Source organism: Opisthorchis viverrini (genome assembly GCF_000715545.1).
Source record: "Opisthorchis viverrini unplaced genomic scaffold opera_v5_54, whole genome shotgun sequence".
Taxonomy (NCBI): domain Eukaryota; kingdom Metazoa; phylum Platyhelminthes; class Trematoda; order Opisthorchiida; family Opisthorchiidae; genus Opisthorchis; species Opisthorchis viverrini.
The window spans coordinates 1,563,200-1,588,465 of NW_008751711.1; the positions used below are offsets into that span (position 1 = coordinate 1,563,200).

At 42.1% G+C, this 25,266-nt stretch overlaps 1 protein-coding gene across 1 annotated transcript in view; it reads left to right on the forward strand.

Moving 5' to 3' along the window:
• The window catches only part of T265_03733 (hypothetical protein), a gene marked incomplete at both ends in the record, with an annotated part of 49,867 nt that overhangs the window by 19,895 nt on the left and 4,706 nt on the right, over positions 1-25,266 (forward strand). Inside the window, one exon of the mRNA XM_009168280.1 lies at positions 4,453-4,636. Within this exon, the coding sequence (XP_009166544.1) occupies positions 4,453-4,636 (184 nt within the window). The remainder of the gene's footprint in view (positions 1-4,452; positions 4,637-25,266) is intronic.

The following is a 25,266-nucleotide window of genomic DNA, read 5'->3' on the forward strand; positions in this document are numbered from 1 at the left end:
TAACCGCCAACTAAAGCAATTGTACGGTAATTGCAAAGACAATTTTCGTCCTCACCTTTTTATCCAAGATGGTGAATCGTACACGCAAAACGCACTTTTCTGCAAAATCTTTGAGGGTGAAATATAACTTTTTACGTAAAAACGCCGCTTTTTGGTTGCATGTATGCTAAAACACACAATCACCCGGTCAATCCCTTTTTTACAATCTGAACGGACTGTGGCATAGCTTCAAAAGCAACTTCACAGATCTTTGTCCACTCTGCTTTTCATTGTTCAGGGAACTTGACTAGGGTAAAGTAGTACATGACGGGCACCTTTGGAGCAGAAAGAACATGTAAATTCTAAAAACCCCAACCAATTCAGTCATTCTCAAAACTATCTGAAAATTCCTTCACCGTAGGCGATGTACGTCCAACCGCAATTTGTGATATCTAATGGCATTAGACGCGGATTTCTCAATCGGTTGTGATAGATGACCTTGGAGAGTTGCTTATTTCAACAAATCATCCATCCCTATTATTTGCAGGAATTAGACGATTTCCTCTTGAAAATCCCGTAGACTTGGAGAATTCAATTACATTTTGTGAATATCGAGCGCCATCTGAGAGCAGTTCTAACACATTCAAAGAGTTGTATAGTTGAACCGGAAGATTTATTCACTATGATGGTGGTCCAGTCTAGAAACACCGATTAAAATACCGCCTTGTCATCGGATTGACACCATCCGTGGATTCCCTTGCATCGTACAAATGAACATACTCCGAGGAAGGCGAGGCTGCTTTGTTGCCTATGAAAGTAGACAGTGTTATAGGTCATTGTGAGCAGAGTCACTTCATGAGTGGAGTCGAATTTAAAACGGACGCGCATAATAGAAAAAAAAGGGAAAAAATTGCATGGCGAATAGATCATCTCTGATGTCGTCGTTGAGTCAGTCAGCATGTAACCACGTGATGTAAATCCCGTGATAGATTGATGAGTTGTGCTACATTCCAACTAAGGGCAATTTTATCACATTGCTGATCACTTGCTTGTGCACAAAGTGTCTTCTTATCACACCATTAGCTGGTAAGTCTCTGGTTTGAATACCCCAGGAGTTTCCTTCTGATACTGAACCAGCCGCGCAGTGCTTTGCGGTTTCTGGCGTAAGTAGTTCCGTTTGCACGACAAAAACCACGTTAAACACCATCGTATGGTTTGCTGTTTGCCTCCGATTTTACATCAGATACACCTAAAAGTCTTTGTTCTTCTCGTTCGTGGCTAAGTAGCCATGAGAAACAACAAAACGCTTCACCCCTTTGTCGTAAACCTGCAAGTGTAGAGGGAAACGTCCGAGAAAAATCGAATCAAAACCTGGCATCAAAGGATATAACACGCGAATGAGCAACCAATAAAAAGCAATCCTGAGTGAAAAACGGTTCAATCGCAACATACAACGAATTAGGCGTAATTCGCTTCGAATGAAATTTGGTATTGTTGTGGACCACAGTCTCCTTAATGCCTTCTCATTACCGCGAACCCCGTTCTGGATGGCCGATTGACTACCTGGTGTGCTTGGCCAAACCCAAAAAGTCAACGAATATGCAAGCCAGCTAATCTATTGATCACTGTCTCGTACAAGCGGGTATAAAAGTGATACTGAGAATACAACTCATATGTCAAGGGCGCGTGAAGAACAACCAACGAAATCTGTCCCAACGAAAAATGGTTATTCCGTTCGCAGTTATGTAGTCCCGTTACGTTTTGAGCTGGTTCGCCTAAAAGGGGGAAAGCACTTTCCTCAGAAAATAAAAACCGCGGATGTTTCCTAAGTTCTTCCACATTTGAGCTTTCCCAGGTCAACCTCCTATTGACATCCCTCTGCAAAGTCTTGGAAACGTGACGGATACACAGTACATTCATCTCAACGTGTTACATTCAGATTCAAATTACATAACAAGGTTTGCATCACAAACTTACATGGAGAAATGTCATGAGGTCAAAAGAAATTTCGCCGGCCTCTGACTGAAACTACTGTTCACAGACGGACGTAGACCAAAGTACGGCCTGAGCCGCAAACTGAATTCAGGGAAACTGGGACAACAACACGTGGAAAGTTCCGGCATGCGTCATATCCCAACCCGGCACGCCCTGATCCGATTCTTTTTGACGCACTTCAAGTCATGTCAATTATGAACACTCTTCACAAATGTCTGGTATTCACACACATGATTAGCATCCCTAATTTTTGAGTACATTGTTTCGGTAGGCCACAGGTACTTGGGTCGTCGTATTTTGTGCAAATTTTGAAATAAAACTTGTTAGGAAAAAATTCTACAAGTCATAGGGATGTCAGTTACAGTTGTAATTTCCCGAGGATGACACATTCTGCACAGCCGGCGATCACCTATCATAAAGACAACTGAGGACGTTCTGCAAAACGGATACGTTCCCATGAGTTCTCAATAAGTGCAACAAGTTGTCCGGCTGATCGATCACAACGAAAAAACCACACATTTATTTCACTGTTCTCCTACCATTACTCGTCTATTGCTTGCACACTAAACTTGGAGGCCAAACTCTGCTATTCGCGGCTTGCGCATGATCAAACCAAAAGGCGTTGTTATCTATTAATTACGACCCATTTGGGTAGCCAGCATAGTCAAACCAAAAAGCGTTGTTCTCTATTAAGTACGACCCATTTGGGTAGCCATCTTAGTTCGCCCACAGACTGGCTCAGCAAAGCAGTTGTGCGCACAGTCTGCCTAAGTGATCTTTTTGCAACCGACAGTTGTCAAAGTGTTTGGTCGCCACATCCGTGCGTTCTTTCCCACCAAGCCACACATTATGGCGAGTAGAATTCGGACATTTTATTTGTTTCTCAGTTTATTGGTATCCTCTCTCGTATCAAACGGAGCAAGTGAGTGAACATTTATTGTCCGTGTATTGATTACTTCCCATTTCATACGAACAGATCAGGCAAAATCACCAGTTGAAGCATTCAACACTAGAACAAATGATGGATATCTGGTTTCCTTTACTTACGTTTTCGTAGTAAATGAGCTGGACAACCTGCTTGTCTAATACACGCACCACTTGGTAAGTCTATTCCAAACTCATCAAGCTCTGAGAATAATAAGAGCTCTTACGACAAAGTTTATCAACTCTTACCTAGACGTTTTCGGTTGCGAATTAAGGTGTTAACCCTGGGACTCCCCCTCCCCATCCCGCACAGGTGCGTGCAATACAATATTTTCTTTAATCTATACGGCACGGTGGAAGAAATTTCGGTACCACTCAACCTACAGATTCCATTCGATTTACAGTTCTATCCACGGATGGTTCAACTGTCATCTCCGTGAAAATTGCGGGCGACAGTAATTGGGCTTTGGTCAACAATTTGATTTCGTGAGATCGCTTACAAGTATCAGGTGGAGATGTTCAAATTTCCCAAAACCATAACCTCATTCAAACCCACCGTCAGCCAATCGACATTCACTCGTTTGCATGTCACGGTTTGCGTGGTAAAACTCACCCCCGAGCTGAAGATTTTTTGCATCAAACGCAGCTAACATTTCGACGCCTTAATCCGGAAGTACTCAACTATTCATATGCCTGTTGTGAATGAGCTGGATGATGACTAGATCAGTGGAACACTAACTGAGGCCTGATCATATCTACCAACGGGGATCACACAAGTTGGCCTTCCAGGCAGACAGCATTTTTGCTGATCTGGTCGTCATTAATTGTCGCAACGCATAACTCCGGATATCGTACCGTACGACCCACTGCTTTGCCCCATTGGAATAATTCGACTCTGGCCTATGAGCGGAAGTTGCCAGCAACAGCGGGGTGTATCCGAATCTTACAGTATTCTTGATCGAGTTCTCTGTTAATTGTTTTATTGAATATGGTGCATAGCTGATTCGTTGAGTATTTCTGCACTTCAGTGTTGCTGTGCTGTTCTGCAGCTTGGCTGTCAACCAAGGGTCCAGTCATTCCGGAGTGGCACTGATACAACCAGAGGTTTTGTGGTATCGCATAGTGCGCCTGTAATTCGGGGGCTTTTACGTCAATAACAAACGAAATTTGTTAGCAAGTTGATGTAATCCCTTGTGATCTCACCCATATAACACTGCGGAATCCAGACGGCCATTGCTCATACATCTCTGCTCGACTGGACCGAGGTAGGCGCAACACTATACGGTTACAATGGGAGTAGAATTGTAGTGTGAACTCTGAGAATGAACGCTTCCGCTGGTCTACAGATTTGTTCTCTACGTATCACAAACGAATTCACACTATCGCTAACCGAAAATCCACTCGGAGCGAATGCATTTCACGTGTTACCCATTTACCCTCATTAGAACGTTGAACATATTGCACAACAATTCAGACTTCACTATCATGTGAATTTTACTTTTTTTAAACAACATATCGTTCATGAACTGTATGCAATATCAATCACTTTTGCAGATGGGAACACCGACGAACGTGTGTCTCCGCAACAGTGCACAGATAATCAAGAATACTTTGCGCAGATCAGCAACGTGGAGAAGTCAGGAGCGTCGAAGAAATCCGCACTGATACGGACTCCTGGTTTCAATCATATGTGTGCCTACTGTGATCGCTTCTTCCGCACCCCTTTCAGTTTGAAGATGTACGTGCGGACTCACACTGGGGAACGCCCGTTTGAGTGCAATTAGTGTCACTCAAGATTTAACACCAAATACACTCTTCAGAATCATGTGAAATGTCGCCATGAAAGGCCAAGTCTCCGCTGTCAACAACAAAATAATACGTCACCAAGATAAATTTAATTGGCACCAAATGTACTGGATAAAATAGACCGCTCAGTTGAGTCAGTTTGGGGTACGCCACAAAACGGAAGAGTGCCCAATACGGTTCTTTCATTCTTGTAGTATATTGGTCCCCTACTGACTGCGTCCTTTTCCGTCTTCCAATAAAATCACTTTCAGGCTCAATCGTTCTGCGTTTTCACTCAAAACCTAGGGACGTTTCCAGGCGACTGCTACATGTTTGTCAGTTATACAGCCGTGACATTGGTTATCGAAGTAAATAAAAAACACGTTTAAGTTTCCGCAAGGCGGTACCACATGACTGCTAGATTTTGGTCGGTTATACAGCCATAACGAAACAAGCTTTCCTAAATTTTCGTAACCAAACGTGTCCGAGCCGCGCGGACCACAATAAATCGATAAATCGATAATTAGGGTCGCCGTCAGAGGCACTTGCAAGCTAGTGACACGTATGCACGATTCTGAACGGAATTGAGAAAACATTCACTGGGGAGAAAGATGGCAACCGGCTCCCTAAATAAAGCTTGTTAGTCTTGGCTTGTATAAGACGGCGACTTTGTTCTCCCCTGTTCACGGCGAGCAAACAAGTTCATGAAATAAATAAACAATAAATAAACAATCTGGCCCATGCTTGTCCACATTTACAGCATGACGGATCAATAAAAACAAGGTGGACTCACAATTACCCTCGGGCCTGTATGAGCGCAGTGCAAAATCGTAAAACAACTAATCACAATAGACTTAAACAGCTTCAACCTTGATGTTAGCCCACTTCAAGTCTGTGTCGATGATCTAAGTTCAACTATGAGACTTATGAGAGATATGCAAAGCAAACCTTTTTACCCGGGAGTATTTTCGACAATCAGAATTTACAAATAAACAGGAACATCTCTGTCTAGCTCAAATTCACATTTGCGTACAATGTTCCGGTAGTGACTGTGAAAAAACAGATACATTGTAGAGACCAATACCAAACCGCATGTGGCCGGCTTTTTTAACAGGCCCCACTTCAACTAGTAATGAATGAAAACACCTGACGACCAATTATCCGGCTGATTATATGGGAAAATGACCGCTCGCCTGTTCAGATAATCCTCGTTACAAAAGCCCAACCGTCTGAGCAACCCAACTGATTCCCTGTCTTAGCCATTATCGCTCACCTCATTAAATCCGCATCAAATATTTGTCCCTAGACTCTGGTAAGATGATTGATTGAACGTCCATACATGTGCCTTTATGAATACAGTGCTAGTCTTGTGTACTCCCCATGATAGAAAAACACATGTGGTCAATTAGTCCGATGTTAGCTCAATAACAGGATCATGAGTTATCCAGACAAGACGCCAGTTAATTACGCGTCGATCCCCAGAAACTATGATCATTTCACAAGCTTGTGAACATTTGCAGCCTTCTTGGTTCCCTTTTCTACGCGACAGACGGCAACTCAGTAAGCCTAATGACACGTTGGGGAAGCCACCGAATGCGTCACTGCGGAAATTCCTGTGCAAAAAAATTTAGCCTTCAACGACTTTCATCTGCAGTCAAAAAACGGCCGCCTAAGAATATCTGTTTTGTAGCGTGGCTTGATGAGAGTGTCGGGCTGTCCGTTTTACCTTCACAGTGTGGACCGGGTCACCTATCTGGCAATCAACTTTTAACCTGAATCACTTATCGATCCTGACCTTGATGTTTGTGCCAAACTGATGGATGATTGGAAGAAAACCCCATAGATTTCTGTTGGTTCACGCATGGTCCAAATGTAACGCACCAACTTGTCTGTAGGGTAGTCTTCATTCTTTTTCTTTCAATCTAACGAAAGCCCGCTCAGCCCAACAATGATGCGATCCTCTATCCTCTGGAGAAATTTGCTTTTCATATCAATTTTGTCGTACAATCTCTGCAGTGGTGAGTCACTCTCTCGTACATACGTGGCACAATTTCCAGGATATCGTGTCAACTGATACCTGTCTTGAAAATATCACAAATGAGAGATCCAGCACTGTGGGTCTGCCATCAATGTCAAAATGCAGTTCGCTAACCTGATGAAATTTGGGTTCACGTAGAGCATAAGTTTGTCGAAAGCTAGGGGACTGCGCCTACCTGATGAGTAGGCTCGAAGCGGAAGGGTCAGTCTGTCCAAGGGACGTTGAAGAGTTCTCAGCAACCTTATGGGTAGTGTGCAATATGTCATTCCATTTTGGTACGAACACTAGTCGCCGTTTTTACTGGTAGCTGCGTCCTAGCACACCCACCCAACAACACTGCATATTCCCCGATAAGTCGTTCTACCTAAGAATCAAACTACAGCTAAGGTGAGTGCCGTTGCGTTGGGTGAAATTGTCGAAATGAGGTGAAATTTTTCTTGGATAAAGAATATCATGGCTTTCAGACCAACGATTTTGACGTCTTGTATGTCAGTCTATTTAAACATATGCCCTGATGGTGCCACCCTCATGCACACTCACTTTGTGTTAAATTGCATGGAGCTACCGTACAGTGAACGGCAATCTAGTAACATCTCCGTTCTGGTCAAGCTAGTCAATCAGAGATTGGTAGAATTCCAAACCTGAAACCTATTAGCCCGTAAAGCCTTGGATTTTGAACGTCCAGGCAATCTGTTTGGGAACTGTTGGCTTCCATGGAACAATGATTTTCCAATCACGTGTAAGTAAAAGTTGTGCTTTTCTCGACAACTTCAGTTTATAAACTGGGGCAGAATTCCGCCTTGAGTGCAATTTGTTCAGATAGCTGTTTGGTACCGATTCAAAACCTGGAAGGGCACACCTGGCGAACAGCTGCAAAGATTACATCATCCATACTCTTTTACTTGATACTTCAGACAATAAATTTAAAACAAGTGGCTCAGTTAGAGCGTCAAATTATCGGTGCACGTTGCTATAGTCACAAACTTCAGTTATACACTGCACAATGGATAACTTAGAAGATTATACTTTAGTTTTCATCTTACCTGGAAACACCCTGGCAGTTTTGTAGTCACCTGTTGAAAAACTTTCATACTTTGAAGACATTCAAAAGACACTTTTTTTAGAATAGATTGCGGATCCACTGATATCAGTGGTTGGATAAACGCTTTCTAACTGCGAAGTTCCAGACCTATTCGGTTACGAGCAAAGCGATACTAATCTAAATATCTCATCTCCACATAAAAGCGATACAATCTAAATATCTCATCTCCACATAGTTTAAGAAACATAGACATCCTCAATGGTCCTCTTCAACCTTCTCAACGTACAGATGTGGGGCAGGAGCTTGGATACCAAACCAGACACTATTAACATCTTGCATCAATGGTATATACCGTTACATCTGCACAAGTTCCTAACTTTCACGAAGCACTGAAGTGTGGAGTATACCTGCAATTTGTATAGTCTATTCGTATGTACAGATTTATAACGAATTCAGAAAAGGTATTATTTACTGGCTTTTACCGTTTTATATAATAAAAACGTCTTTAAGATAGCGAGTATTTCTGACAGACACGGAAGTATCGCAATGAATGTAACTAGACCACTATTTTAAGACTGATCAGGTCATGCAAATTAAAGGACATCCTTAGCGTCTGCAGGCACATAGAAATTACCTGGCTTAGACAGATAATCCGATCCACAAGAGAGCTTGGTTTCTGCGGGCGATCCAACCGGATCCAACTGAAATTCCAGTTTGTAATGATCGAAACGTTTTTTACCAACCCATGAGGAGTGTGCTACTTTTGGACAATCGTTAACTTAACAGACTTTGTACATTTTTATTAAAAAATTAGTAAATAAGCCCAAATTACAGTTTGTAATGATCGAAATGTTTTTACCAACCCATGAGTAGTGTGCTACGTTTGGACAATCGTTGACTTAACAAACTTTGTAAATTTTCATTAAAAAATTAGTAAATAAGCCCAAATTATTTCAAATCGATTGAGCTTACTGCTATTCTGATCGAAGATACAGCAACTACAGTAACACACCTTAGAATCGGGCATTTTTTGGAAAACGCCATGACAAAATATGCAGACCAACGAAACCAATTGGATCCATGACGTTTAGACCTATGGTGCGATGCCAGTGGGCAGTCCTGTGGGCAATGACCCGTCAGGTGTGCCCCTACCTGACAATCTCTAAATAGGGCCAGGCTAGTCGTGGCTGTTCCAGCAATCATATGAGCAGTTTTTTACACGTTAACCTGTCAGGTGGTTTGATAGAATATCTCCTTATTCACTTTATAACAGGCAAAATATGGGTTCAACTATGTAAGTTCCGTCGCGATAAATTTTCAAATGCGAGTTTTTTCCAATTGAACTGCCTCTATTACTTGGCTTCACCGGTTTTAGGTATGACCGAATGTGTTTGGTGAACTAATGTGGATTGTGAATCTCTTACTATCTTTGTGCTACTAAGGCATCACTCGTTGGTGTACCAACTTTGAAGTATGAAGTCAACTTCCAAAAGCGTTGAGTCTGCACTCAGACATAACGAAGCCGATTTTATGTGTACTCACAGAAAGTACTGTTTGAACTATATACAGAACGACACGCTATCTTTCAACGCAGAACCCCACTTCTCGTAACGGTTACATAAGCGTATATTCATCTCAGAAGGACAGGCGACTTATGATGACTCAACACGTGACTGAAACATAACGATGGCACCTTACGAACTTGGATTTCCGAATCCTTCTAATAACCCCAGGAACGTCCGTAGTCGTCCTCATCTACATCGCTCTACCCATTGTATCACCACTGGGTGACGGGTGCAGCCTGTTCCAGAGACTAGGCTTTCCACAGCCACTACCAGGTAGATTTGGACAACCTATCACCAAATATTTTGAGTGCCATAGTTTTCCCCACAAACAACCCGTTGCTGGAGCTTATATAGAAACGCTAGTATACACAAGCGTTTTGTTATCTCATATCAATCAGTTCAATCGAAACCCAAAGAAATAACTTCTTACATGGCATGCCAGATGCTACAACCGTTGGATTTGTCTCTGGATACGGCGGCTCATGAAAAGGCACTTTTGATTCTCAAGCTGGCTTGCGCGCTTCATCCGCTGAGCTCAAGGACGTTACCATCAAAAGCAATACAAGCTTGCCTGTTGTCGCTTGCAAAGACCCTCTGAAAGTAAAGATTTGCTTGCAAATGAGTGTCTCCGTGGGTTTTTGGAGACGGTTGTTTGCACGGAAGCGACTTCAGCACATCCAACTTTCATGCGAATTCTTTTTATCGTAACTATTACTCGACTATCTGAATGAACACGTCTTTCCACAACCCTTGATTCGGAGCCATAACATGGTTCCATCCATTTCATGCATCACTGGCTTATTCCCAGGCTGTAAACCCCAAGTTAGCTAAAATCACTATGTCATGTCAAATGCCTCACGCGGTCTATTGTTCCATCCATTCATGCATGTTGTACGCGGGATGGTGAATCTGGCGGCACAGGGGGGCAAAAATCATTGAAATTCCTAACCGAAGGAGAACGCGACTGGTGTTGATGCAGGTTAATTGAGGTTAACTTTCCCAGCTGAAGGATATTCAGAGGCATAACCGATCGCTTCCTTTCTCCTTTACTAACCAATGACATTATTTCTAGGCTGCTATTTTTCTCCCCAGTTTTCCTCGTTACAAAAAAGTGGTAAAATAGTGACCTCGTCACTGACTGTCATCTTCGGCGCACACTCATAGCTAAGAAACCTACTGAACATCAGTTACAGATGATTTCTCAGTCTTATGATTCCTGAACTCTAGGAAGTTACCCTTTTCTCACCTCCAGTTAACGTCACAATGTAATATCCGCCAGCAAACCACACTCCACTCCCTGATTATCCCGGTACAATCCGACCAACAGACCTTTCGCGGTTTCCTCACATACAAGCTTTCCTAACGGTAGTTCGACGTCCTGTTTGTCTATGATAGTAAGATCGCATTCTGTCCCCTTTAGTAAATTCAAGGAACTAGTTTCTTTCTTCATCTTTCCTGAATATTTCCTGTCCTTCACTGAGGGCTATTCTCAAGAGAAATTTATCTTTTGTCACGTTGCAGAAGCACTGATAGTTCACTGCATAGCAGACGAGCACTTTTATCCACGTTGAAAATCACCTCAAACCATTCCGTTCGACACATCCACCGTTTGCAACGTTAGGTACGCATATTTTCACTTGTTCGCCCGCATCTCACACTGTTTGAATTCTATGATCCGATCGCTTAGTTGGAAGCGGTCAACAAAAGTTAACGTTTGGTGAGTCCGATCTCCTTGCTGTTCATAACAGAATCAAAATAAGTGAGGATTTGGTCGCGGCAGTTTTGTAGAACGCAAGTAGGGCACAATTTTACGGAGCCATCTTAGAGGGCTCGCAGACTTGCATGAATAGAACAAGGCCGGTAGTAGTCGTTATTCATTCATGAGGCAGCTGATTTTGTACACTTTGAATTGCTTTTGTTAGATTATGTGATCCATATGAGTTCTCGCAAAGGTCACGCACAAGAGTGAAAAAAGTACTTGCTCAGATTTGATTGGAGGAAAAGCAGTGATCAGTGAAACCTCCATGTGAGAAGTCGTCAATAGAGGAGCCAGTCAATGCATGATCACGTGATATGGTTCCTCTGCGCTGTGTTATGTATTATGTAAGTAAGAGCTAGCCCACTGCTGTGTAACCGCTCGTGGCTAAACATGTAGCTAACAAACAAACTAACAATGGGGAAGTTTGGAATTAGCCAGAGAGTCGAAAGGTACGTCCCGCTGGTGATTTACACTAAGCACGAAGCAGTTGTACAGTGATTCCCGGCTTTTCAGCATAGACTAGTCCTATTTACAGAATGAACTTCCTATAAGGCTTTTGGAAATTACTAAAACACTTGTAGAATCCCAACAAGCTTACATCCTAATGTCTGTTGCCCTCCACGCTGCGTTGGGAATCATTGCAAAATAACGGTCGTTACGTGCTTTACAAAAGCACTTGGTTTACCTCAGAGAAAACAGTTGGTGACAGTTTTGTACACTGCACCTTTGAGGAAAGCAAAAAACATATGCGGATCATTGATTTGTTTATCACCGCAGTCAGGCAACATAAAATTAACTCTCGCCTTTCAATTAAGAAACGACGCTGGAAGCATTTATCACTGAAAAACTGCGAGTATTACGTTTCCACAGACAAGTTGCTTGTGAGATGAAGCTATATTTTTACTTAGCTGGCACTGTTACAATCCGAAGGATTCACAGGCAATATAAAGATGATTTTTCTAAACGTGGCAGTGAAATCCAAGTTTTGTCCCTGACAGCTTTCAATCTGATTGAACTCATCCTTTCTGGATAATGCTTGAAAACGAATAGGTCTAAGATGTTTGAATCACACAATCACCAGTGTAACTAACAAAGAAGGTTAATCGTAGGTGGACTTCTACCTATGCCAGCTTCACCAGCTAACTTGGAAGTGTTAGTGCACCAATCCAGCATACAGTCGGAGCTCTCTGTGTATGGGCGAATTCCAATGGTTTACCTTTTTCACATAACTACAGAACAAAGTAAGCGTTATATAAAATCAAAAATATCATTACTGTGTCTAATTTTTTTCGTCTTCTTGAGGGAGATTCCTCTGAAGGGACAGAAACATTTTCCCATCCATAGCATGCAAGTGTGTTGGCGCTGGGATGATATTTGTGAAGATATTCTTTGGAATTTCGGTCGCGGCGCACTTAAAACGACCACAAACTTCGAGTAAAATATCCCAAAGTTGCCAATATGACACCAACTGTAAAACGATGCCAGTCAACAAAGGGATAAACACGACAGCGTACAGGCCATTCATTTTTACACTATACTGTATACTGTATACTGTACTGTATACTGTATACTGTATGATAGACAGAGGTTGGTGGGTGATTGGACACGCAAGATCGAAAATTCGGAAGGGTAGCAAGACGCTCAACGAAGCTAGTTAACGCGACTCGATGTACAGGGCCTCTAGCGATTAACACCATGTTGATTATCACTGGGTACATTGAGCAAGTCCAGAGGGGCCAAGTAGGACAAAATTAATGCCCCATAGCAAAGCTTCAATTACTGACCACTTGAATAGATTTTCATAAGCCTCCATAGGCATAATAATTCGCGTCTAACACACCGTGCGACAGTACGAACACGAACGAAATAATTGAAGGCTATATGCGGTCCGAAAACACAAGTTAAGTTGATCCGTTTTCACAATCACAACTAATACAACTTTCAAGATACATCCAGTGCCTCTCCTTGAATTGTAAGTGGTTGCATGTCCAAGGACATAACCTTCCACTTTGTGGGAGCGTGGTGGCCCACAGACTCCTTGATGCCTTCTCAGTACCGTGAACCCCGGTCTGGATAACCGATTGATCGCCTTGTGCGCTTGACCAAACCAGAAAAGTCAATGAACGTGCGAACCAGTTGCTCTGTTGATCTCTGTAGCGTTCACGCTGTCATAAGTGATACTAAGAACACGACTCATCTGTCAAGGGCGAGTGGAGAACAACCAATGAAATCTGTTTCAACGAAAACGTTTATTCCATTGGCTGTTATGTAGTCCCGTTACGTTTGGAGCTGGTTTCCCTAATAGGGAGCAAACTGCATGCCAGGGGACCATTCCTTCAAAACCATACATGTCTTCTCTTCTATGGAGACGAGAACGATGTCGCCTGCATATTCCAAATAAAATAATTAAATGTAGGCGAACATAAAGCAATGGATTCTCAAACGGCATGCATCATCAATAGGGTGGTACAGAGGCATCGCCGTTGAGGGACATTTCAACATTGGTGGGCCTATCCCGAAATTTCGGCAGCCTCTTGTTCCATTCCAATAAAATGAGTCTGAACATTTTCGCCATATAGGACACTAGGTTGAGTGGTAACTTTGAGCTGGAGGATTGGACCTGGCAACGTGTCAACTGTCGACCCCATTCGTTGGTGAACCATTCAGAATAATCAGGAGGAAACCAGGAAATCAAAGCACAACATAGCTCAAGACACAAACCATCTAGTTGAGGTCCTATCGAACAGACAACGGAACATTATACAATCCTGTTTCCGTTTTCCTGATCATTATGCAGGACGGATATTATCTGTCCTTGCAGAATAGAATTTCTCACGATTACTAAACACAAGTTTACGTGTTACTCAGCATCGACTTCCAACAATAAACACTCGTCTTACGTGTTTCTCTCTTTTCAGTTTCCGCAAAGTACCAGAGTATGTGTCTGAACTTGCGTTTATAACAATTCAAACAAGTGACTTCATAAACCTGTGTTACTGAAGTTCTGCTAACCACTGCTTTATATTTTGTGTCTCTTTTAGATAGCCGTTAGTCACTGTTCTTCCTATTCAGAACTGAATCATTTGTGAGACTGAAGGAAAAACTTTCAAAATTATTTTTTTACGAGCTCACACCACATATTTATTAAATATGCCGGAAGTGCGCACAGACATTCCAACGGTAAAACTTAGTGAAATACAAAATTCTGATCAAGATGACCACACAAAAACAGAAAGTTGTGGGCTTTATACAACAAATTCGATGAATACTTCAGTAAATCATCTTTTTTCAGGGATTAATTCAAAATTGAGTCTTTTGAATGATGACTCAATGAGATTTCTGTCACATGCAGTGCACATACACCTATATATGAATGCGTGCACACACATATACGTATATATATGTATACATATATATAGAAAATACCTCTCGTTGTATGTATCATCTTCGGCGTATGCAAAGTGAACTAAATAGGTCAGTGAGGACCGACCCTACAGTTCTTTGACGGAAGCCATTCAACCGCCCAGCAAGATGTTTTACACGTGAAAGTCCACAGGTGGGTTGAATTTTCGGAACGTCCGAAGTTTACTGAATGGTGTATTAGATGTACTTGTAGTGTAGAATGCGAGTACAGTATAGGGATCGCTAGTATTCGAAGTATACTCCACTCATAGAAACAAGGAAGCATAAATTCCAATGGCAATGCATTTATTATTCATTAAATTCAGTTTGATTCGCTGCACTGTACGCGTGAGATTCAATCAGTTTGCTAGTTAAAATTTCATCCTGTAGGTGAAGTTGAGAGGCACTTTACAGCCATTCCACCACGCATTACTCATCATTCAAAGGTCCCAGCGGTGCCAGTGAACTTTTCGTTTTCAGTTTTGAAATTTTTCCATAAATCCAAGTAATATGTTGAGCCTCAGTTGCAAATGCAACTAAGTCATTCTCATTTTTAAATTCCGTTACAAAAAGACTTGCAAACAAGCCATTGTTGCAAAACACTTTCAACCCTGTCCAGCGGTTAAGATCTCGGGAGTGGTTGGGAAATCCCCGTAAATTCAAGCTGTGGATGGACCCACTGTTTACTTATGGTCGATAATGAATAATCACGCATTTGATTTCTTTTGGTTGACTAAATTTGATTACCACCGTTTGCCTTCAGCGTTGAACACCTATCGAACTGCACGTATCGATCCATTTTGAGACCATTTTGATTGTAAAAGGCCGTAAATGTAATTTCGAGGAAATACACTGAATTATCATTCCGTTTGATTTCTTCAGTGATATCATTCTGTGGAAAAAGTGAGTCCGTTCATTTGGGGAATCCAGAAGAGATTGAAACAACTCACACTTCCTCTTTGTCTTGCAGTTCTCACACAGAATCTAACGGGTGAGGAAAATCCATTGTTAACGTTCTTTATCTCTTCATTGAAGATCTTCAATGTCAGAGGAACGGGCCTGCTGTTATCCGTAGTCTGGAAGACGAACGACCCATGCATGTTTACCCAGTAACCTTCGGCAGATAAGATGGACACTCGATTAAACTATGACAGCATCAGCAGGATATCTCCCAAGTCCTCTGAAACAAGAAGCACTAAAACCCATAAGTGCAGGTTTGAAATCAGGCCTTCCCTATCAATCCTGGTTGAAAGAGTTTTTCTGCATTTTGGGCCATTTTCCCCGGAGCTACCTTCCGTTTATATTATAAAACCAGATTAGGAAACCTTACGTCAACGCCCACACAAGGATTACACTCCCTCATTGCCGGGCTTTGGGCTTCTTGGGTTAAAAATCGATTTGATAATATATCACTGAGGCAGAAGTGGAAACCGAGAGTACGCACTACAGCGCAAGCCCGTGGGTTGGCTGCCAAACAGTGTTCAAAGCCTAATCCTAACTTTATTGAGTTGTGTGTGAGAATCGGGCGTAGACATATCGGGCCACCACTAAGATGCCGTGAGGTTGTTTAGGTTGTCTCCACCATCGCATGTAAACTTGGGGAAGAGGTGTTCGATCGTGTGAATTCCGGAGGATTCCTCCGGTATTCAAGACTGCAGACATCATGTGACCTTATTCCCATTCAGAATGGGAAACTTCGGATTCGGTAATAAGGTGATCAAACAGAATGCCAAGCAATGAAATACCGGATACCTGACCTGCCCAATATCCGAAGCATTTCAGAGCAGTGCCCGACTCGATTGTCCCTAAACACTTCAGACGTAATTCTCCATAGGCAAGTTCTCACCGGATACCAAACCTGCCCAGTATCCGGAGCATGTCAGAGCAGTGCCCGACTCGATTATCCCGAAACAGTTCAGACGTAATTCTCCATAGGCAAGTTCTATATCGTCCCAGATCGTTCGATCGATACAACCTGGGCGGTCACTGTATCTTTGTTCGTCGCGTAGGGCTTACCACTTATATCGCTCAAGCTTGAAAATGATCGCCGATTCGGATATGAAAATTGAGATCCGTCCAACATTTGCTGTTGGAGTAGAGGTAACATACTCTCCTCGCATGTCAGATGCGCGTTGTTCAAACCCCGGCATGGCTATTGTATATTCACTTTCAATGAACTCTAATGGAAGCGAAAATCGAGTCCTGTGCTCCATTTCCCAGTTTTTGTAAACTTATTGCAAAAACTGCGCCAAGGCTGAGGAGTACTGTGCAGACACGTGTGATGTTAACGCGAATTCGCCAAACCCGGTCAACCTCCATTATTGCAGAATTATAACCAAACTCCGAATGTACTAAGTCCGTTACGACGGACTTATTTCGGCTAACTAGGGAGATGCATTTTACTTCTTACTCTGAGGTTCCATATTTATACGATATCAAACTTGTGATCCAGCAACACCTTAGAGTGCTCTTTGTAGTTACCAACCACCCAGAAGAATATGAGGGCCGCTTTATGTTCACGACCCTCCAGGCTGCTGGATTAGCTCACAACAACCGGCCAATCGGTTAATGCATCCAGATATCAACGTGAAAGACCAGGGAACTGTGCGTTTCAATCACCTGACAATATATCAGCCTTGTATCATGCACTCTGTGAATATTAGAGTACACATCAAAGGGTTAAATAGGCAAACAAACCAGCAAGCTAAGAAGAAACACAGTCTCTCTGCTGCGGTCTCGATATGCTCGAAGTTATAATCGTAAAGCTTCTGCTGTTTATCTATACTGCTGGTGTTAGGGGAACCAGCTCCGAACGTAACTGGACTACACACCTGTCAACGGAATATTCGTCTTCGTCGGGACAGATTTAATTGGTTGTTCTTCACTTGTCCTTGATAGATGAGTTCTACCTTCACTATCACCTCTTGGCGCCCATAGAACTTTCCACGTAAACTTTATAAACAGACCGCTTTCGGTTGCACATAACTTGCGTCAGTGATCAATAGGTCAGCTGATTCGCACGTTTATTGGTCCTCTGATTGGCTAAGCGCATCAGGCTACCAAGAGGTTATCCACACTCGGATTCACGTTAGTAGGAAGGCATCAAGAAAACAGTTGCAAAGGCACGTTCCTGAACTTCTTGTTGGGGACCATTCCCAACGAACCAGCTATCGCATTGTGCACAGGACGCGGCACTGCAGCAAGAAGTGTATATCAACCCTCTGAAACTAAGTTCACCGAATAATCAAATCTGTTCCGGCCTAAAGATCTCATAAACCACAGAAGGCATGGTTGTGAGAAATAACACTCAAACGCAGTCAATGTGTGTGCCGCGTGATGTGAATGGAGTAAGTGAAGTTGAACAGAACCGAATTTAGACGCACCTTCCACCAGGAACTAGTGGCCCGATTGAGGAGCTGATCAACCACCAATCGTAAAGCGAGCTGGTTCTGGAGTTTTGTGAGTTCCATGCCGCTACGGACTGCAAAAAAAGAAAAAAATCTGTGTCCAGCTCTTTCTCAGAAAGTGACTTCACATGCCGGATGAAATCTTGAGTACCAGTGTAAGGAGGAAAGCCCCTCGCCACGAAGTCGTTTATCACCAACTAAACGGTTACAAACTGTTGGAAAGTAGGCGTCCCATAGGCACCTGGTTTTTGAAAACTGAACATCCTAACGCATCCTGAACTTTCGTGAATATTCATTGACTATCATGCAATCGTAAACGAACGCTGCAAAGTAGTTTCACAGATTTTTTTAATAGACCACCCTTCCATTAGATGCGGGGCGGAGCTACGAGAAAAATGTATACTACTCGCATGCCCCATCACTAGTATCCACCGTTACGACAGTACTAACAAACAAGAATTCGACTGTGAAGCTTTCCGAATGGAATTTGTGCATAGTAACCACGTACTGACGAACGTCACGGACGTATTCACAGATGCCATTTCTTTCAAATTGGACGCCATAGTTTTCATGTAAATAACGGTCAATCTTCAACTGTTGATGTATTCGGATCGGAGTTTTGTGAAATACATGAAAATGATTTGTTGATATTCCGTGGCTTTAACAAACAAGATGATGGGAAAATGAAACAGAATAGTTACACAGCACAAGACATTTCTCGTTCACCACTGAGCTTAGGTCAATCAAGCCCTTGTAGAAACCGGTATGGTAACGTAGGTGAAAGTACAAAACGGACCACTGTGATAACTAGCACCAACGCCCTACCAATACGTTGCAGAAAATTCTAGATCATCTCAATGATTCATATATTGAGCCTGTTGTACCAGGCTTCTGGAGCGTAGGTCCATATCGGCGTAGTTATCCGACCTAAATTCATATGAGACAATTTTTGTTCTTAAAGAGAACTTAGGAAAAGGTAAGTCCTGCAAATCTATGTTCTTCACTCTCCCTGGAAATCAATTTTAATTTAAGATCACCAGATCAAAAAAGTACGTGTGAATGAATTGCATTGGTAAGAAATTGCAATCGCTATACAAATGCCTTGTCAACCTCCAAATTCCAGTGCCGCTAGGGAGAAGTGAGTGCGAAAATTTGCCACCCTAATTGCACGAATTAAACCAACTATGTGGAATCACTTTTTTCTCCTCACTTCTTTCGCCTAATTCTTGTTTTATTGCAAACCAGAGACAACCAAATTCCGAAAGTCATATTCAGATTCACGCCTTGTCCGAACCATGCATTCAAGTTCTTGAAGTTTGAAAGGGTATAAGACGATGGAATTCATCAGCTGATTACTAATCAGCATGGTCTCTCTTCTTTTTGATGAACAATGTTGGTGATCAGTGTTTCGCAGAACACCAAAGTCTTTTTTTAGGTAATCAGATGTGCTCGACTCAACTGTATGCTTTGTAATTAACGAGACCGGTATTCAGCATTGGTGTGTAGGGCCTCAAAAGACACTTATATTAGGAGAACCAGCTCCGAACGGGATGGGACTACATAACTGCCAATGAAATAACCGTTTTTCTTTGAGACAGATTTCATTGGCTGTTCCTCACTCGCCCTTGACAGATGAGTTCTATTCGTAGTGTCACATTTTTGACCCGCTCTTACGCGACAGTGATCAATAGAGCAGCTGGCTGTCAAGTTTATTGACTTTTCTGGTTTGGCCAAGCGCAACAGGCGATCATGTGGGTATCCAGACCGGGGTTCATGGTATTAAGAACGCGTTAAGGGACTGTAGTCCACAACATCTTCAGAACTAAGTCCTGTGCAATCAGGTAGTTTTGAGGGCAAGTAAATCTATTTAGATGGTTTTACCATCCCGATGCTTTTCGTGAGTAAGACTGCTGGCAAGCCATGTCAAACGAAGAGATAATATTGCCAGAGATCGAGTGGTATTGCCACTGATATCTACATGTCATTCATGAAATTGTTTGTTAAACGACGTTTCAGACAAAACCCACTCCATTTGCCCCGGGACTAAAATAGTTTGCACACACATCCTTCAGAATTGTGTGTAACAACCGAGAGTTCAAACTGACTCCCTTCGGTTAGAATCAGACAAAGAAATATCTCTCTATTTGGTTGGAGAATGAGTTATATCTTGTTTTGTTTGATCAGAATAAAACATGGTAGAATCTCAGACAGCTGCAGTTGGATGAAATCGCCCATCAAAAAGGCTGTGTTATCGAGTCTTCATGAAGCTTTCTCACTGCTCAGGGTTTGCACCACGCATGAAGCAACTTGGTGGTGTTTTTTAGCTGCGTACTTCGATTGAACTAATCTAAAATTTAAGTGCTGCATGAAAAAGAAACGTCACCTTACTATGCAAGTTGTGATATGATTTCAACCACAGTCAAACTGTTCATTTCTTTTTTCAATATTAGCCACTTGTCTAATGACTCTCTCTTAGAAGGATGAAACTGAACTGTCAACAAATCGAGCTTTGTTTAGTCACAATTTGACATTGTTATATTTTCATAATATTGCAGTTTGCTACAATGGAACCGATTGTAAGTTGGATTTCTGGGCTTCGTTCATTGTACGTAAACTGAGGTGTTTGCAGTTGGTTTACTCCTGGATGAAAGCATTTTTTGTCGTTTGTACTACGACATTATGGAGTAGAAATTCCAATAACCCGCAAGTGGTAGCTGATGTGGAGCGGACAATATTTTACTTAATGGCAAACACCCTCACTTTCTTAGGAATCTTATATTTCGGAAGCCTTTAGCTTCATTCTTTTTAGGGACGAGGTGCCTCACGCTGAAGAGGCTTGTTGAAGGACGTCATCATCATTATCGCCTACAAGGACCGTGTACTTGTCGCATAGTGGTTTTAGTTGCCACAGCTTCGTTCACCGATGATTTGGGGAGGTTGGGCATTGAAGGTGTGAGCTGCTCAATTGATAGGCAAATACAGGGTTATCAGTAGACGTTTCATTGGGGAGCTGTGCATTGACGGTAATAGCTCGGACTCTCTGTCGAGGGAGACGGCAATGGCCAGTGCGACTGAGTTTGCTGGTAATGGCTTCCATACTTCGCTTTCATGCTTCAGCGTAAACTGGCCTCAGACAGGCGATATCCCAAAGACCAAGCTAGTTATAAGCTTGAGAGGCGGTAAGAGGCGGTAAATCCAACATCATATCCATCTGCCAACCACTTTGCATGCCAAAAGACACTTCTTTGATTTTCATTTATCAAAGTAATTGGGATTTTTGTCCATGAACTGCCAGTTAAACCGCCAAGCGTTTGCGGAATGGTCCTTACAAAACTTGCCTGTTTAGTTTCATTTTCCCGGTCAAAATGTTTGGATTAGTCCCGCACTCCTCTCCTACTGTCAGTAGACTAGGTGCCCGATGATTCTTTTGCAAAGCTTGGTAATTCACTTGCGAACGTCCAACACCAGTGTAAGAGTTATAATCAATATCTGATCGTTTGAGTGATCCTACTTACGTGCATGGTTTTACGTAGTTATCAACGGCTAGATGATACCGGCTATTGAATCTAGCCAATTCGAATACATTCTTCTCGGAATCTGATTGGTCCGTTTCAAATTGTGTTGCATTGCGTCCTTGCATTCAATTGGTGCTCTGAGTAGCTTCTGTCTCAGGAAACTCTGACTTGTTCCTCAACGATTTCTCTTGTGTTGTGGTTTAACTTTCCTTCACTTCTGTCCGTTTTAAAATGGTTTTACTACTGTTTGTCTGATTTCTTTCTGCGTTGTTCCTTTCGCAATTTCTGTTACTTTGCCAGCTGACCTTCTCGAAATTACTTGGCTGGTTGAAATTTTCTGTCCAAAATACTCGTCTTTCCGGACCAAATGATTGCTTGCTTTTGATTGGTTATTCAAATGCCTTGCTCTGTTAAGAGATTCACTGTTCAGCTATTCCTTGACTTTTTGGTTGGATGTGAGCCGCAAATGGGACATATCCAGCTGAACAACATTGCAAAAGAAACATTCAGCTGGTATTCAAGGAGTTTCAGTTTGACAGGCAGTCAACTTGCAACTGAGTGCTGGATACAAATGGGGCTACTAAATTTTCCAACTCCAACCCAAACTATCAAATACTAATAAGTAATATCAAGTACTAACAAGTGCTCGCAAAATATTGGTCGCACTTTCGTCTCGCGTTTCTAGTAAGTTCGGTTACACTTTCCATACTCAAATCCTGAGCCAATAAGCACTGTGTAAGAGGAGAAGGGGGATTCTTTGGACGAGACCGGAATAAATGAACTCTCCAAATCTCAGTTCATCAAAAGCTGTCAAAAAATGGTTTTCTATGTATGTAATTTGCTTGTAAGTTATATTTCCGTGTCTCAAACACTACTCACAATGGTAAGCTCAGATTGTTACTCCCAACCGAAAGCAAATACGGAGTTCTGCGATAAAGGTGTCATGATAACGATCAATATGCGTGTTCATATCCATAAAATTTGGGTGACAACATTTCTATGTTGGAAATATAGTCAAGTTTTCCTGCTCAACAGTTCTTGCGATTTGTAAACGCAATGTCAATAGGCAACAATACTGAAGACGATGGGCGATTCCAAAAGAAGACTATGCTAAGGAAAAATCGTGTTGGGTGCAAGACACTCTGATTCCGGAGCCCGATAATTGGTCTCCAAAAGGGCAAAACTGTTGCAAAGATACTTTTATTCGAAAGTTCCGCAGAACGCTTACGGATAGGAAGACAATCGGGACTAACTTCGTCGTAGGGTTTTAGTATTTTGTAAAATTTGTGCTTCTCAAATGACTAGTTGGTGTATGGTTTCCTTTTGGTTTTAGATATCCTAAAGGATGACGTTCCAAGTAACTGTATATTTCAATCCAGCGCAATACAAAATGGCTACGCAGTAGTTCATGCAAGAATAAATACATTTAGATTTTTTTCAGCCGGTGGATTCCCGATTCATGTGTTGTACGTTTTGCGGGATAATACATCTTTACGACAGCGAATCTAGACAACCCCCACTTCAAACTCGTAAATGGAATTTCAACCGAACTGCTTTTCAAGCCAAGTTTTTTTATTATCTAGAACCTGCCTTGCTCTGTATGGCTACTTCGAACTATGTTGTCTAACTTGTAGGCTCAGTTATCTGTTACGCCCTAAATTTTTTTGCCTCTTCAAAATTCAACAGAAAGAATCGAACGTAAGTCACCGCAAATATAAGCAAAACCATAATAGTTTGGTGCTCCTGTTGACGCAATGTCTCGTCTAATTGAGAAGTAACCACATTTCTTATTAGGCATTCGTGACCAAACGTTTAAGTAATGTACTACTCACAAGGTAACTGAAAACTCCTCGACAGCCCACGACCGGTTTCGCCTTCTTGGGGCTCATCAGGTAGGCGCAGTCCCCGAGTTTCGGTCAACTTTATGTTCTACTTAAAGCGTTTAAGTGTTGGATCAATGCTCAAACGGCCGCGGGTTCGAGACCCCTTGGAGTCTGCTGAGATTCACATTGGTGATAAGCTCCAAAGAGCTGCGCAGTGTTTCTCGGCTTTTCAGCACTGATTGGCTTAACCTAATTAGGTAAAATCTCTAATGAATTTGGAGTTGATCTGTGGTGCAAAAGTGACACTTGATCGTTTGTTCACCTTTCAATTTTGCAATGTGTTCACAGTTAGTGGTGATTTGAAGGTTCTCCCGATCTACAAACTCCGTCATCCAATGGACAGAAATCAGCCTCATCTATTTAACGTTCGAAAACCTGTGGTTGGTAGAATCTACAAATCTGAAATAAGACCGCGGTGCCAGTGGTTTAAATCAACCCTATATCCATATATTCAGTTGGTCTGATGGTCCCTCCAGCCAGCGCTTTGGTTTTTATTAATGGAATTTAATAAAGCACATTATAAAAAGGCCACTTCTCGCCAAATTTACATCCAAAAAGACTCGTGCTTATTCAGTACCTGAGTTAATTACATACCAGATCAATGCGTTAACTCGTGGAGGAGGCTGACTAAAATCTTGGAAACCGCGACTCCAAAGAGTGTAGAATATAAGGTTGACGGAACCTCGAGGACTGCGCCTACCTGATGAGCCCGAACTGGAAGGGCGAAATCGGTCGTGGGTCGTCGAAGAGTTTTCAGCAACCTTGTGAGTAGTTCCCTTTATGAAAGTGTATTACCTGTTTTTGCTGACTGCTTTGTATTCCATCAGTAATCATGAGCCTTGAAAACAGCGTCAGTTTCCATTCATGTGCTTTTATCGCCCCGATTTTCAAATGAGTAAACACAATACTGATGTTTTTTGTAAAATGCAGAGGTCAGAACAACGCCTAGTGAGCCATACACTTGATTTGTTCTCCTGGAACCTTCGTGGAGGTTTGAAAATCACCTGTTTAGCCAGATGATTACTGGTAACTTGATTCACAACAAACTTTCCTCAAAACTGACTAGAATCGTTTGTCACCCGATAGTATTTTTGGGATTATCACGAAAATGTCAAACCTAAAAGCCTCGGTTGTACTACTAACGTGTTGTTCATTTATTTTCCAATCTCCTCAAAGCCGATAATCAGAAAAATGAATATCGTAAGTTTGCTGCAAGTGAAGGGATTGGAATATGGATATGGAATTTCAATCGATAGCGTAGACTCTACCCTGAATACTGCTTTCTATTGTAGTTTTAAAATACGCTGTAGAATACGAATGTAAGTTTCGACATCCTCTGAACGTCCTTGAGACCGTAGTACACCTTTCCACAGTCTACGCAATCCGTAATCTCGATTTGTTTTCCCATTTTTTCAAGTCCTCATCAATGGAAAACTATATCACGGTAAATAGATCGGTGATTCAGGATGTACTTTATTGCTGATTGCTTTGTTACGTTTTTTTTCAATAACGTCCCAGATACCATTGACCTGATTCCAGCTTGTGGCTCCACCCGGCACGAGAGCACACGGTGGAAACTGAGCCAATGTATTCGGTTGACTACTTTGATCCGTTGTCGATTGTTGTATGACAAATACTTCACAAAAGACATGGGTATGGAATACGCAACCTAATTAAGTGTGTCGTACGGGGGACAATTTGAGACATGTTCGCAGGAATTTGGTTGAATGATGAAATAGAGAATGGTGATTCTCTGGGTTTGATGCATTTTGAAAAATTACGGACGATAAACACTCGATTTTTTTTCGATACGTTCCTCTTAACAAAAGACCTAACATTTTTCTACTGCACTCTATGTTGCGAACCCAGCTAATCGAACGGCTAACTCAGGTATGATATCTGTGTAGTCACATATCAACGTGTCTACCAAGCAGTTATATCAAGATGTTCACTTCATGAGGAATATCCTATT